This window comes from Enhydra lutris, unplaced genomic scaffold (genome assembly GCF_002288905.1).
Source record: "Enhydra lutris kenyoni isolate GAN:26980312 unplaced genomic scaffold, ASM228890v2 scaffoldscaffold7, whole genome shotgun sequence".
Taxonomy (NCBI): domain Eukaryota; kingdom Metazoa; phylum Chordata; class Mammalia; order Carnivora; family Mustelidae; genus Enhydra; species Enhydra lutris.
In genome coordinates this window covers 19,287,285-19,304,099 of record NW_019154091.1, presented here as the reverse complement: position 1 = coordinate 19,304,099, position 16,815 = coordinate 19,287,285, and the positions used below count along the sequence as shown (strand labels likewise).

At 37.3% G+C, this 16,815-nt stretch overlaps 1 protein-coding gene across 1 annotated transcript in view; it reads left to right on the top strand.

Annotated features, from left to right (window-relative positions):
• Window positions 1-16,176, top strand: part of LOC111142132 (transmembrane and tetratricopeptide repeat containing 2) — a 429,660-nt gene extending 413,484 nt beyond the window's left edge. The window contains exon 12 of the mRNA XM_022495112.1: window positions 15,726-16,176. Coding sequence (XP_022350820.1) covers window positions 15,726-15,905 — 180 coding nt within the window. The 3' untranslated portion in view covers window positions 15,906-16,176. The remainder of the gene's footprint in view (window positions 1-15,725) is intronic.
• Window positions 16,177-16,815: the final 639 nt, after the last annotated feature.

Genomic DNA, 16,815 nt, shown 5'->3' with positions numbered 1-16,815 from the left:
TCCGTTTCTCTGATTGAGTTATTTCACTTAGCGCAATACCCTCTAGTTCCATCCACATCATTGCAAATGGCAAGATTTTATTTTTTATGGCTGTGTAATATTCCATTGTATGTGTATCCCACATCTTATTTATCCATATCTTTAAGAAACCTAACTTTACTAAAACAGTTATCCTAACTAAAGCTATTTTCACTAGTATTTGTTTTAAAAAGCTGTTGTATTGTTTTCTCCTTGCTATAGTCAAGATCATCTTAATCATCCCAAAAGGCCCAGTTCTCACAGGTCATCCACCATGCCTAGAATCTAATCCCCATTAAACTCCCATGTATCCCTCTTTTGCCCGCATCACCTATCACTTTACGAGTCTTGAAATACTTTACCAACTTTGGTCTCCTAAGGGAGCCCTCTTGCCTGGTTAGTGTTTTCTATAACTCAGCGATTTCATTCAAACATCCCACAACCTGAGTACCACCTCCAGCTGTGGCACGAACATCCCAAATGCTTCAGCCCATAGCCAGGATCTACAATCCATTAAATCACCAGTGTTTCAATGTCCTTGACCACATTATGCCTCACATACCTTCTTATTTAAATAAACTCCAAGATCGGTCACGGTAATCATTCCTTTGCTTCTTTTTGTCTCATCATCCTTGACCAAATCGACACCTAGCTACATCCCTCTCTGCCTGCTCTATGTCTGCTTCTTGAAGCTAAACATAGCTAGAGAAAAACACAACTAACTATAAAGTTCAGTATCACTGGCCTCAAGTGAGTCTTCAGTGCTGGGTAGCAGTCATGTTATTATCTAGTCCATTCTGTCTTGATAGTTGTCTAGATAACTTCGTATTCTACTCTCGCATCTAAGATTTCCAACATCTTTTTCCTCATCATCCCACTCAACTGACAGCTTTGCATCCTTTTTCATCGAGAATGCAGAAGTAATCAGAACTTTCACAAGCCTCCATCCCCCCATCTAACCATCCAATTGCATTTGTGCCTTTAAATGATATCTTTCTTCCTACTGTCATAAACTATCTCTACTTCTAGCTTAAATCAGCCTCTTCGTTTCTTCACTAGATGCCTCTGTCCTTAACTATCGAAGGACAAGAGTCCTACAGTTACTTGCCTCTCTGTCACTCTCCCTGTTTTTCACTGTCTCTCCTGTATTAAAAAATTTCTCCTGGGGCGCCTGGGTGGCTCAGTGGGTTAAAGCCTCTGCCTTCGGCTCAGATCATGATCTCAGGGTCCTGGGATGGAGCCCCACATCGGGCTCTCTGCTCCGCGGGAAGCCTGCTTCCTCCTCTCTCTCTGCCTGCCTCTCTGCCTACTTGTGATCTCTGTCTGTCAAATAAATAAATAAAATCTTAAAAAAAAAAAAGTACTTAAAAAAAAAGTACTTAAAAAATTTCTCCTTTCTGCTGAAATATCCCATCAGCATTTAAACATGATGTTATCTCTCCCCAAATTGAAAAACAAAAATCCTCTCAAACCAATTTATGCCTCTAGCTACCACTCCATTTTCCTCCTTCCCTTTATAGTATAACTTTCCATTTTCATTTGGACCTACTCCAGGCAGGCTTATTCTCCAATGATGTCACCAAAGCTGTTCTTGTCAAAGTTACTGGAACAGCACTCAACAACATTAAATCCATTTGTTCTCAGTTCTAATTTTACTTGTCCTATCAGTAGCATTTGACACAGATGATTACTCATTCCTCCTTGAAACACTTTCTTCACTTGGTTTCCAGATTCTTAGCTCTGGTTCCTCTTAACCTTCATCCCTCTGGCTTGTTCTTTCCCAGCTATCCAATCTCTTGACCTTGATTTTTTTTTTTCTTTTTTCTTGACCTGTTATTCTCTGTATCATCACTTTCTCAGAATCTCATCCCCTCTCACGGCTTTAAATAGCATTGATATACTGATGGCTCCCAAATTTAAATCTCCAGCTGAGATCTCTTCTTCGGACTCCAGACTAATCTACCCAGTGTTTACTTAGTATCTGTACTTGTAGAGACAACCCCCCCCCAAAGCTACTAGTTCAGAATTGAACTCATGATCTTCTTCCCATGCCTTCTTGTCCCATGGTCTTTCCCATTGCAGCAAATTGTTTCATTCTTCTAATTGCACAGGCCAACTTCCACGGCTGCTATCCTTGTCAAAGACCTCGACATCACTGTTGATCTATATAATACTGCAGTCAACTCCTTCATTAGTCTGCTTTCAAAACAGCATTCAAAGCTTGGCAGACCATGTCACTTCTTGTGCTGTTTACTCCCTTGCCTTCCTTAGTTCTACACTCAAATGCCATCTTCTCTTAAGACCTTTAGAAATCTTCTTATTTAATATTGTATATGAGGGTTCAGCAAGCTTTTGTTGCAGTGGACCAGGCAGTAAATAGTTTAGGTTTTGCGGCTATACGTCTCTGTTGCAGCTCCTCAGTTGTGCTTTTGTAGCATGAAAGCAGCTGTAGACAATATGTACATGATTAAATGTGGCTATTTTCCATTAAAACGTTATTTATGAGCATTGATATTAGAGTTTTATATAATTTTCATGTGCTGTGATGTATTATTCTTCCTCTTGAGTAAAAGGGCTGGGCTGGATATGACTCCCAGGCTATGGTTTGTTGACCAGCCTCCTTACATACCTTTCTTCAACCTGCGCTTGCTGTATTTTTTATCCTTTCATGTATCACAATATAATATACTATATATTTTGCTTATATTTTTGTGTTTATTATCTGTGTCTTAAAATAAGAAATAAGCTCCGTGAGGCACAGGATTTTTAACTGTTTTGTGTACTGCTGAATTCCCAAAGTAGGTGCTCAAAAATTAGATTTTGAATGAATGAAAAAATTATATTTTAAAAAGAAATAAAGTTGGCTATAAGGGATGAGATAGTTGAAGAACTCAGTTATTTTAGAAGTTATAGTTTCAAGGATTCTAAGATAGCATTTTAACCATATGCAGCCTGCAAAAGGTCCATTCATGACTTTCTCATTAAATTCTTCATTATTATTTCTTTGTTAAAAATAATTTTTTCATCTTCCCTAAATCCCATTTATTTAGTAAGAGATAGCTTCATACATCCATTCCCCTTTTCATGGGATGGCCATACATACTTTCTGGCTTCCCATTGTTCCCCAGGTTCTGGAATTAAACAGACCTATAGATTAGCCAAAGGTACTCCTGCTGCTCTGTTGGAGGCTGATTTTCCACATGGCCGCTATAAATGATCATATTCCATAGCATCCTGGACTCAATTTCCTAAGAATATTGACTTTACAATTACCATTTCATTCCTACTTCTCTCAGATGAACCAAAGAAGTTAACAAAGTTCTTCAACTTCTGTCTTTGACTGAAGTAAATAAAAGTGTTAAATTATAGGCATTAAAGCATAGCTTAATTTCTGTGAGCCATTTCAAGATACCGAAATTGGATTTAATTACTATATGTAATGGACATTAAACATTTATGAGATAAATGGCTTACAACTTAATTAGTTAGCTAAGTATTAATAAGATAATTTGTTTTAAGAATAACTAACATGTAATAACAGAAAAAGATCTTGCTTCTGGTTTCTTATATGGAAGAATTAAAAAGCTGTGCCTTTCTTGTACTTCTAGAAAAGACCTTTGTGTTTTACTTGTTCAACATGAATCCTTGGTAGAAGAGATATGTGGCTAAGTTCTTCTGTAGTTAAATATCAGATCACTATTCAAAGTTGTTGTATTACCAATGCAAAATGATGTTTTTTTGAGGAGGTAAAAATGTATTACTGTGTGATTTTTATAAATATAGTTGGCATGTATCACATAATCATTTTGGTTCCCTAGCTCAGTATGGAAGATAAGTCTAAAAGAAATCAGAGTTAGCATATGAGTATCAGTCATTGGGTTCAAAATATTTTATCTTGTTCTTCCTTCTTCAAGTTTCATTTGGGTTATTATTTGTGGCATAAGAATAAATAAGTATCCAGTAAATATATCTGAGGCCAGCAATTGGTTGGACTCTGGATCTGTGTGATTGCTTTATTGACTGCTTGTTATTTGCTTGGTTCTTTGTTTTATATTAACTGAATAGACCAAGGAAGGGAGGCAAGAAAATAAGGGTGTAGCATTTTAAAAAATAGAGTTTCTCAGAGAAAAGATAAGACAATGGTAGAGTAGGTAAAGGCAATACAAAATCATATCATATACAATTTAGGAAGCTATTATGCAGAAAAATGTCATCAAGCCCATCTTTAAAACCATCTTGAAGATATAAAAATGTGCTAACTGTACAGGCTCGAAATTAGATGATTGATACAGTCTGAATGTAGCAATTTTGGGTATGAACATTTCAAAAATAAAGGCAAAATTTGTGATTGAATGTGGAGATCTTGAGGGTACTATGTGAGGTTATACTGTGTGAGAGGCAGAAGTTCTGCCACTCAACCTGTCTTGATTTGCCATAAGTTTAGATACACACAAGCTATGTTTAGTTTTACATTTTCAGCAAGTGTGACATTTTGGCAAGTGTATTGGTTTGGAGTCAGCATGGTTTCACCTTGATTGGTGTGTCCTGATGGAATATTTTTCGAAATGATGTGTGAAGACCTTGCATCACTATTTTTCCAAGCATGTATCAACAAAGTCTTGGTCCTATAAAAGTGCAAATAGAATGCCAGGCATCAGGCAGTGTGTTTACATTTTATTTTTAGTCCCTGGAAAGATTTATAGTTTCTGTAGGAATTGCTTTACCCCTGCTTGCTATGTTTGATCTGGTCATCCTAACTTAGAGTGTTAACAAAACTTTTCACTTGCTGTGTGTGAAGCTTATGGTCACTACTCTTTGTGAAACATATTTCTTCATATTCATTCTGTGGGTGGACAGTTGCTGCCTTCTAATGTCATGTTGAAATGTGATTGATCTGAGTGACACTGTCACCCTTGAATGAATCCTGCTTCTTCACTCTATCTGCTTTGTCAAAGGAAAAAAATGTCTTACTCATCTTTAAAGCATGTATGCCTACTCTAAATTTCATTTAATCTACTGTTTTGAGGTCTCTGACATGCTCATGTCCATGTTTTTTTTTAATGATTATTTTCGATAAGGCCTATTCAGGAATTTGTCATTTCAACAATATGCAAAGTGGAATCTCTCAGTTGACTTCCATCTGATCACATCTGTTGATTGACAAACATAGAAGTCAGTTGGAGAAGTGATACATACATAGGTTAAAAACATTTTCCTGAATTTGATTGTCATGGCATCTGTTGAATCTTTACCCCAGTTGTAACTTGGATTTTGTCAATGTAGTATGTCCCTTCTTTGTATTTAAATTCAATTAGCTAACATACAGAATATCATTAGTTTCAGATGTAGAGTTCAGTAATTCATCAGTTGCGTGTAACACCCAGTGCCCATCAACTTCTTAAACGCAACACCCAATTGTAGTATGTCTATAGCTCTTGCTGCATTGTGTTTTAAAAAAATAATAATAATAAAATAAAAAAAAAATCAGATGATCCATTTGCATGGCAAAAAAGCCAGTCCCTCCAAAAAAAGAATAAAGGAAAAAAAGAAAAAATGTTTTTCTCAGCCTTTCTCTCCCATGACAATTAAGTTCTTAAGTATTGTAAACTCAAATCTCAACTTCCAGCGTATCTCTGAGATACATTTTAATAACAACATAATTACCCCAGGGACATGTTTCAACTCCTTGGAATGAGCATCGTTTTATTAGATATATTCAAACTCACGCTTCACACATACACATGTGGATGGTCCATACAGCTGGAAATCCTTCTGCGTAATACCGTTATGATTGAGAAAGCATGCACATGTTCTTCCCTCCCCTTCATACCAAAAAGAAGCGAATCAAGTGTAGAGTGAATTATGTTGCTTAAATCACACTTGGAAACAGACAAGGAATTTGGTTCAAAGAAAAGGAAAAGAAGATGTTGTAGGTTTTTGTAGCAGATATCCGCATTCGTAAGGGCAAATACAGCTCTTGGTGTTTTTCAGATAGATTTTGCCTGTTGTGCAGATTCTTTCCCAGATTTCATCCCTTTAAGGTTGTTAACCTTCACTAAATTCTACTTATTTTCATTCTTCTAATCTGCATGCAGTTTAAGTCATATGTTTTCTTACTTACGTAGAACTTTTATTTATAGTTTTACTTCAAATGAACTACGTGCTTATTGCCAATCAAGATAAATAGCGTACTGATTGCCTTTTATAAAAGCCATGAGTGACACTTAGATGGCCTGAAATCCAAGCTTCCCATTTAGATCATGTGAGAGATGTTCTTAGGAAATTAAGGACATCAGGAAAACCTATCTTTGAAATAGAATCATCTCCAGTGAAGAATAATTTCTGAGTTACAGTCTTAATTTAGTATGTGCACTTTAAATTCTGTTAGCAGTAACTACCACCTTTGAAATGACTGTTACAATCACTGTTTGCTATCCCCCAAACCACAGCTTTTGGCATTTTGATTGCCATAGAAATGAATAGCACTCCACATTGTGGTAATCACATCCATCATAAAAGTTAAATGAACATTCTTGCAACACCCGCTGGGATGGGGCAGATGTAGGAGAGAAGGATTTAGCACACAGGATAAAATGTGTCACTGAGATACTGAAACTAGTCCCTTAATACAGCGTTGTGTGTTGCTTGTTACCTGTACCTCTTTTATTTTATTCAAAGCTATTTCAAAAACGCAAATACTGTGTTGAAACTGAGAATCACAATGAATCATTTCTATTATCTGTCAGAATTTGCCTTGCCATTGATAAATCCCCCATGTTGTTTTCTCTTGCTATGTGTACAGTTTGGTAAATCTTTTTGCAGAGATACTTTATTCAAAATATGATTGTAGTCAAACTATGACTACAAAGAACTGTCATTTCTGAATTGAGACTATAGCAGTGCATGTGGATTTTTTGTCTTATCACAGAATTTTGTAGCAGATCTTTTAGTTGACTGTATCAGTATTTCATTCTTTAATATGATTTTTTTCGCCCATTTTGATTTGGTCTCAAAAAGGTTACAGCATGGCTCTCACTGTTGACATCTTAATCTCCGAACTAATTGAAATACAGACTCTTCTCTATTAGGGTTTCTGTCCATTGTTGGCTCTGTTCTCAGCAGTTTGCTGAAAACACTTCTAAAAAGTAACAAGTTGATTTTGACGTGACAACCAGTTTCAAAAGTTTGTATGCCATTCTCATTTTGGAAGAATCAAAGACTAGAAGCAACCTGACAATTCGTCTTGTCTAATAGCCTCAGAGCCATAAGGAAGTAATCTCCCCTCTCCTCCACAGCTCACCCTTCTAGACATGTCTGATTCCTCTCTGTAGAAGAAAAATTTGTATCCATGCTCTGGACTGTAAACATCTTGAGGGCAGTGACTCCATCTGTGAAGTCTCCTGTAGTGCTTAGAACCATACTTAGAACAATGAATGGATAACAGTTACACAGACCTCATAAATTTGAGGGGCATAAACGGTTTGTGATAAATGCCAAATGTGCAGTTAAAGTTAGCTAAGACTCTATACAGGCTAAAAAAATACTGTTCTTGTTTGGCACTTTTCTAGAGTGTCTGACAGCAACCTTGACATATAGTAGGAGCTTAATAAATGTTCATTAAGTTACTTTGAGATCGGGCTAGAATTCACCTCTTCTAGGTCAGCTCTTTCTGCTAAATCAATTTTTTTTCTTCTTTCAGCAAGCATTCATTGAGAATTTCTTTCATATGCCAGAGCCTGGCACTAGCACTATAAAGACAGTAAAAATAAATTCACTGTCTGTTTCACTCTCCAGCAAAGAAGACAGATGCTTTTAACAAGTAGATATAATTCATTGTGGTAAGTGTTGCAATTAATGTATGTAGACAGTACTAGGGGAACATAGAGAAGTAAGCTATGAATAAGAGATTGTTAAACTCTTTTTTTTTTTTTTTAAATGAGAAGTTGGCTGGAAAGAAAATGGAAGAAGGGCTTTGTCAGGGAAGCAGTCTGATAAAAAATGATGCCCAAAATTGCACATGGCAGAAATAGATGTTTCACACGGCTCACTCAGTGGGTATATTGAGGGCTTCTTTTGGGTGCCATGTAGTAATCGGTTTCTTAGCACTGAGCTAAAGAGTGTGAATTCTTTGCTGTAGGCACAGGTTGACCCTCTGAAACCCCACTTGTGTTTAAAAAAGACAAATGGTCTAGTGGGAGATAGATTGGGGCAAAGCAAGAATTGAAGATGGAAGGACAAAAGGAGACTGACAGAATTTAGGAACAGATGAGATGATATATAGAAGACAGTGGCAATAAAAATGGAGGGTGATAAAGAGAGGGAGAATATGAAGCACACTGTTTGCTTTAAATTTTCTTGTCCCTAAGAAAAATAACTAATAAGGAAGCCAGAAAGAACATAAAGACAGAGAAACAGGCCATAAAGAAAAGTCAGTTCTGTATGGGGCTAACTAGGAGCTGCCAGCCTTCACCCACATGTCGTCGTCCAAGATTCCCCAGCATTGCTGCGAGACATTGTTGTGGATCCTGTGGCTCTTCTCTACTGCCCAGATTTCTGTCCTCTTCCCACCCACATTGAAAGTGCACCTCTATCGAGGATTTTCCATTATGTGCATAACAGATTTTTCATCTTAGAAACAGTGCTTATCCGATAGTCTGTCTTGGGAAAGTGACCAGGAAAACACTAGACCAGACAGTCCTATCTGGAGCTGTTTTGAGGTGGTGGGAGCTCTGTGTAATTCCCTTCCAAATACCACCGTGTAGGTGCCAACCCATATTGCTCCAGTAAATTCAACTGGGTAAGCAATTTCAACTGTATGGATACAGCTGAATGATAGAATGTAGCCTTTGTTAAGTTATTCACTAACTATTTGAAAAACAGTGAGAATCCATTTAAAACTTCAGCCTGGGTAAATTCCGTCTAATTGCTAAAGAACAGGTGGACCACTGAAAAGAAAAAGGGAAAAGTTAATAAACACAAAAATGTTATTGGCCTTTGTAGTAATCGGGGAAAAGAAGTCAAACACAGAATAAGATACTATTTTACCATTTTCAATTTGCAAAAATTAAAGAGTCAATGTCAAGTATCATTGAGGATGATGGAATAAAGGAACCCCTGTTACATGTTGATGCTGACGCATTTGTTACAACCACACTGAAGAAGAATTTGGTAACATCTGCCAAAGTTGCAGATCCTCTGTGATCCAGCAGGTCCAGTCTTCAAAACTCTCCCAATAAGTATGTATAGAGACAGCCACAAGAATATGGATGGCAGTCTTTTAAAGAATCTCTAAGTTCGTCCTTAAGAGAATGGGTAGTCATTCAATAGAATGAATGAACTGAACCTTACATATATCAACATGGATAAATCAGAAAAACGAAATGATGAGCAAAAAATTGAGGTTTCTTATGTGTGCTTGGTGGGATGACATCTCATGATGGATGATGACAAATTTATGAAATCAAAACTTATAGAAGATTGTACATTTATTATGGGTACAAAAAAAAATAAAAGTGTGAAGTGTATTGGAATGATAACCAACTTCAGGATGGTGGTTTTCTTGGGAGAATGGGAGTGAGTTCAGTAGTATGATAGCAAGAGATATTTGGGGGTTTGTGTTGTCTTTATAAAGTTTCATTTGTTAGGCAAGTACAGTTTTTCTTGTACTCTCTGAAGCTTTTGTTTGTATACTTATAATATTTATAGTAAAAACCCTGCACATGGCTTTACTCATGTGTTCATTCATTAATCTGTCACCTCTTAATCTGTTCAACTACCCATTCACTTGTTATTCTTCTTTCTCAAAATAATTTTATTTAAATAATCCAAGAAATGGTGATTAGGGCTTAAAACAAGTAGGGAGAGAGGGACCAAGAAGAATTAGAAGACAAATTGAAGGGAGATAATTGGGTAAAGTCAAGATTTAACAATTGGATGTACATATATGTGTGTATATAAAGAAAGGCAAGGAATCAAGGATAATTTATTCAGGTTCCTAGTTTGGCATTGACTGTTAAGCATGCCAGTGAGACAGAGGAGGAGGAATGATATTGGAGCAGAGCAGGAATAAGTTATCAAAACTTTGATACTTTTTCTTCATAAGCCTGACTGATAATCTTTAATTTAGTAATTACTTACTAAATATCTACCTGTACAAGGCACAATAAATAGAAATCCTTTAAAATTATGTGTAAATACTCTTTTTCGTGAATTTTTTTTTTTAAGTTTATACCATTACTTTTTAAGCATCATGGTACAGTTACTGTGTCAATAAATTCAGTTGGGTAAGCAATTTCAACTGAATGAATACAGTTGAACGATAGTATGTAGGCTTCGTTAAGTTAGTAACTATTTGAAAAAGAGAATCTATTAAGAACAGCCTGGAAAAGTCATTTAAGTTTGCAAATTATATTCAGAAGTTAAAGGTGGTTATCTTGAAAACATCCCCCAAATTTAGCGTATTAATTAGTAGCTGGATAAGGCTAACCTCAGAAATTCCTCCTCAAAAGTTATCTAGTTCATAAAATAGTAAATATACGACTATATGGATGAATTCAGCAACACTCTGAATGGAAATAAGCAGATTTATAAAATTAGAAATATGGGTTAAATATTTCTATCTTCATCTTTTTCAAAGCTTCTGTTGCCTATTGACTTGGATTTACCCTCGCCAAAGGGAAGTGGTTCACAGGCACTTATGGGATAAGAAGACCTAATTGTTGGGGTGGCTGGGTGGCTCAGTGGGTTAAAGCCTCTGCCTTTGGCTCAGGTCATGATCCCAGGGTCCTGGGATGAAGCCTCACATCAGGCTCTCTGCTCAGTGGGGAGTCTGCTTCCCTTCCTCTCTTTCTGCCTGCCTCTCTGCCTACTTGTGATTTCTGTCTGTCAAATAAATAAATAAAATCTTAAAAAAAAAAAAAGACCCAATTGTAGTGTAGATTTCCAACTCCTGCCTTATCAGACCATCTCAACTAAGCTCTTTTCCATTTTTTAGGTTCTACCCAAATTCTCTAAAGTTGTCCATTTTAGTCCTGTTCTCAGTGGAAAATGAGTGCCCAATCCTAATCACCCATATGGTTTTACTATTCCTCCTCTATAGATATGTCTCCAAGACTACATAATAGGCAAAGGTCAGGAAAATAACTTTGTCTACTAATCCCGTGTGCTCGGGATAGCTTGTGAGCTCACCTGAATTCCTTGGGAGGTGTTAGACTAGAATCAGTCCTGCATAATCTTGCCTTTGCTCTGCCCCACCCCATTAGACACCTATTCCTAGAATTTTGCTTATTTCCTCTAATGTTGGAGAAATAAGCCAAAGACCACAGTCAAGTAACCATAAAGTCATAATTCCCCAGAGACTTGAAAAAGCCGTCATCTGCTGCCTCGGTATGGCTACCAGTCAGCCCTTTTGATGTACAGCATCTGTCTTTTTCAAGGAAATAAGAAAGGTCTGGTTCTCCTTTCTAGTCTGTGAAGTGGGAGGCAGTATCATTTGTTGTACGGAGCCACAAGCTCCATTTTACTGGGTTGCAAGCTGCTGACTGTCTTTTTTAACATGCTGAAAATTTCATCAGCTGTCTTTAATAAAAGATGTGTGTGAGGGAAGACATCAGCCGTTGTGGTTGGGTTTCTGTTCCTCAGCCCATGAGTCACAGCAGGCAGAGAGAAACGACACCAGTGTGTCATCAGACAGCCAGTCACCTGGACCTCTTGCCTTTCAGTTATATGGCTACAAAGTCTTTAATTCTGTTCACAAACTTATACTTGCTCCTACTTGGTTATCAAAAGGCTTTTTATTTATGCCCCCTCCTGTCTATTACTATTTAGTCACTTACAGCTTCTGTTAATAAAGTTTCACTTGAACATTTACTACTTTAAATAATGGCATGACCAAAAGAATTCACTTCATGGGAGAAAAGACATTTGATCTGATATTTTTTGTTCTGTAAGTGACTTCATCCTCCCATGTGAAACTTGGAAGTTGGACAGTAATATGACCTAAGATCAGGAAATAACCTCTAGAACACTGCTTCTCAAAGTGTGATGAGTGTACAAAACACCTGGGGATCTTTTTAAAGTTCAGATTCTGATTTGCTAGTTGGTACCTGAAATTCTGCATTTCTGCCAAACTCCCAGGGGATGCTGAGGCTTCTCCCTGAACTAGAGGCAAGGCTAGAAGACCTACAGGCATTCAGTCCCTTGGGCATCCAGTAAGCTACCGCTGGTCACTGCTGGGATGCCTTGTCTTTGAAGAAAGAAAACAACCATATAACAAAAAGTAACCTACATCTAGTTTTATTTGTAAATTTTTAACAAACACATGAAACTGTTTATGTCAAAATTACTGTTGAAACTTCCAAGCTGTTATCTAAGGCAGTAGAACCTGTTACTTGGATCACGTTTGGGCATACATGCAGTTTCCCTCAGTTTCCGCTCACTCAAGCGAGAAGCTATCGTGATGTTTCATTTTATTTTTTTAAGATTTTATTTATTTATTTGTCGGAGAGAAAGAGAACACAAGCAGGGCAAGCAGCAGGCAGAGGGAGAAGTAGGCTCCCTGACAAGCAGGGATCCCCATGCGGGGCTTAGCCCCAGGACTCTGAGATCAGGCTTGGATCCGAAGGCAGATGCTTAACTGACTGAGCCGCTCAGGTGTCCCTATAGCGATGTTTTAAAAAGCATTGCATAATGATAGGTGTTTGTAGGTATTTAAAATAAAAATCTTTTTTATTCTAGTAAGATAGATATATTCAAACTAAAATGTTATTATCTAAACATAGAAATCACTAGCTGCTTAAAAATATTATGTTCTTAAATGTATACATTTTTAGTTTACTTGGATTTTTACTCTTTAAGGAGCACAATGAGTATATGTAAACTTTTATGGGCTCTGTTTAACTTCCTAATGTCAATTTTGATTATTTTTGTTTAATGAACAACATGCTAGGGTGGATAATGCAAAATTGAAGTTATTCCAAAAATGCTATTATAATTCACATTCAGAACTCATTTTGATGACAAACTTCCTAATAGTGCTTTTTTTAGAATGATATTCAGCTTTCCCTTTTCATCATTTGATGGTAGGGGGGTGTCTTCAAAGTGTTCCAGGGACAGAAGCTCCCGGGCTGTGAGTTAGTAACAATAGTAAAGCCTATTTCTGTGGCTGGGCCTTCTTCACCCCGTGTATTCACATCTCTCCCTTCCAGCTTTAGCCTGAGAAAGGCCACGGAGCTGGGAAGGGTGGTAGAGCCAGGCCACAGATCCACAGCATGGCTTTTCCATGGTCACTGGCAGAAGTTTCGGCTTTGTGTTTTTGAGATGATAAGGAGACAGAGGAGAAGAGGGAAAAGCCCATAATATTGTATTCTCATGTAATCTCAGCAGCAGTTCTGCAAAGCAAGTACTGTTATCATCCCGTTTCTGGAAGAAGCTGAGGTCTCAAGTATTCACTCAACTTGTCTGAGTGCACACAGTACTGGGGCAGAGCAGGCACTGGAAGCAAGGCATTGTGACTCTGTGACTTTTGAGTGTTTTTAATAATCCCTTGAATTGTAATTATAGTGAGGCACGGATACTTTGATAACAAAAATGATTCAAGAAATAATGACTACCCCATAGAGCCATCTGGTTTCTTACAGCCCCCGTCCCTGGATCTCTTCTATTTCTGGTTAGCCAGGAATGGTCTCCAACTGGAGTCCGCCCTCCCCATATCCTCTCTTCCCACTCAGGATAGCGGAAGTCTAAACATTTTATCTACTTAGCATCTCTAGTAATTCAGACTGTGAACACACTTTGTCATTAGTGTAGTAGCTGTTTATTGATAGTTGTGCTAAGCTCTGTGAGGGAACATAATTGAGAAATGTGTCTAGGCTTCAAGAAACTCAAGATAATAACGGGCAGAATGATAACAAAGTTCTTTTGGGAAGATAGAGTAGGTGGTGTTATTTTGGGTTCCCAGGGTGGAGCTTCATTGTACATGTAATTTAGAGCTGTGTTTATTTGGACTGGGACTTAAAATTAGAAATTGACCATCTGTATTTTCCTTGATAAGTATGGAGTCATCCTGACCAAAAAGTTTTTTGAAGGTCAGGCATAGCTTATATTTGCAATATTATTTTTGGAAAAGAAAAAAAGGATGTAGAAAAGTTTGAAAGTAATGCCCCATAGTTGAGGACTTGAGAGAATTTTGCTATATATCCAGAGACATTATGTAGCCATTGAAATAAAAATTATAAAGTATGTATAACAGCATAAAAATCACAAATATGCATGTGCTGTATACCTCAAGCAGAATAAAAGGAGGAAAAATATGATAGCGGACCTCACCAAGATCACAGTCGGTGGTTGAGCAAGAATTCAAATCCAGACCTCTTAAAATCCAAATCTGATCCTCTCTTTACAGTTGGTTTATTCTGAGCTATTCAGCCCTGCCCCCAGCATTGTTTTTGGTTCAGAAATAATGGTTTTCCCCACAGTAAAGAGTGGAGTCACTTGAATTTAGCTGAAAAATGCACACATTTTGTGAAAATACTGAATTGTAAAAATAATTGTGAATTATTTTACACTGCATCACAGAGTTGTCAGGACAATTAATAGTTGACACCATCTGCAAAATGAAAACACAATCTTAGCATAAACATTTTTAGTTTTATCTGATATCTGAAATATGCATTTGTGTAAGTGCCAAAATATTAGCTGCTCTGTTAGCCAGAAAGTTCCAGCAATAAGACAAGAGCAGAACAGCCTTTATTTGTAGATAGGAAGCAAAGTATTTTTTCCTTTGGGAAGGACTTTTTTGTTGTTAATGAATGTCTGAGAATTTGGGGATGGAGACCATTGTGTTAAGTTAATGGTACATAACTCATATATATATATATATATATATTTTTTTTTTAAACTTGGCCTTTCATATGATAGTTTTGTATTGCAAATATCACACATTACAAAAAATTTTGTGTTGGAGAATCACAACTACTTTTAAGCAAATAATTTAAAACTTTTCTTACAGAAGTTATATTTTTATGTACTATATTATATCTGTTTTGGTATGTTGTTATTTTGCTGTATTTATAATAAACATTCACCATTAGAAGTTTGAAAGATTGTCTTCAAAAGGAGATCTTTGTCTCATTAAACTACTTGGATTAGATTTGGAAAGGATGTTAGTGGTTACATTTGAATTTTTTTTTCAGGGTTTTTACCCTGAAAACTTCAGTAAGATTTTACAAATTTTTAACTTATTTACTTATGTTTGCCTAAGTGGCCTGGGATATTGCTAAGGAGAGGAAACAAAGAGTGGGTAGATGTAGATTTATCAGGTTTTCCAACTTAACATTTCTTGGCATTGAGTTGAAAAAGGAAAGCGCAGTTTTATCTGAAAATGTAGGACTTTTACCTTTTTTCTCAGAAAAGTACAGTCTGACTAGGTTACTAGGTTTTCATATGTAACCTATGCTTTCTCATTAAAGAAGAATATTTTTCAAGCTGCCTGCCCTGTTTAAAGCACAAAGTACACCAGCTGTTTGAAAACTTTTTTTTTTTCTTCCTAGTTATCTTGGTCTATTTTGTATAAATTGTTAAATTGTTTCCATAAAATGCCTCCAGACATAAGGGAATCATTTGCATAAGTGGATGAAGATTTTTGTCTTCCATGAAGGAAAGCTTGAAACAAGACTCTTAATCATTTTCCTCCCTCTCTCTGGTTCCAGTATCCCGCAGCTCTGATGAACCTGGGGGCTATTCTCCATCTCAATGGCCGGCTACAAAAGGCTGAGGCCAACTACCTGCGGGCGCTGCAGCTCAAGCCAGATGACGTCATCACGCAGTCCAATCTCCGCAAACTGTGGAATATCATGGAGAAGCAAGGTTTAAAGACTTCCAAGACTTGACACTGGAGGGCAGTACCTCGCCCTCCTCCATATTTGGAAGCTGGCTTCATGAATGAACAGAACTTCCCAGCAGTGCTGTGACAAGAGCTAGTATGGACTTCAAGACGGGGGCAGAGGTCACTGAGGTCACTGCCACTTCTGGGAGTATTCACTTCGCTGTTGGCACAGCCGTTAACACCAAAAAGGGGAACATTGGAAACCTCCTGAAGGATGTAATTGTTACCCATAGAACTATAAACCAGAGCACTTAAAACAGGATCTTATGGCATTGGGAGGGTGGGGGAGGGGCGGGGGGAGGGAGGGAATCTAAGTTACAAATTTTGCTCATTTTTGAAAGCTAATTTAGAAATTATCTTGTTCCTTAAACACTTAAACACTGTGAGAGGAAGTCAGCGGGTCTGTTCAGCCCTGGTAAGCTATTAAGATCAAGTGTTAATAGGGAATGATTCAAGTGTGGTGTGAATCCCAGTGAGCTGGCCAGTTGTCCTGACGCTGCTGTCTTCCCTCTTCCGGACAGCCTGCTTATCAATTTCTGAAACTTAGGGGGAAAAGAAATTTTTTTTTTTAAAGTACATCAGGATCTGTCAGAATCTAGTTATTTCCTGACTATTGCACATAATATTTTATGATTTGGATGTCACAGTCTTCATTTCTTTTGGACAGCATTTGCTTTTCATGTTCTAAGCAGAGCTGAATACGTTTCACACTGGTGTTGCAGGACGGGTTGGGGAGACCTTAAAAGTGTCGGCAGGCATTTTTTATTTTAATGTCACCAACATATTCCCCCAAACTGCCTTGGAGAATTCATTGTATTAATTCTAAGGCTTTTGAAATGGCTCTTTCTGGTTAATGCACATGTTTATATAAGGATTACATCTAAAGAGCTTAAAAGTGATCTAGTTCGGATATA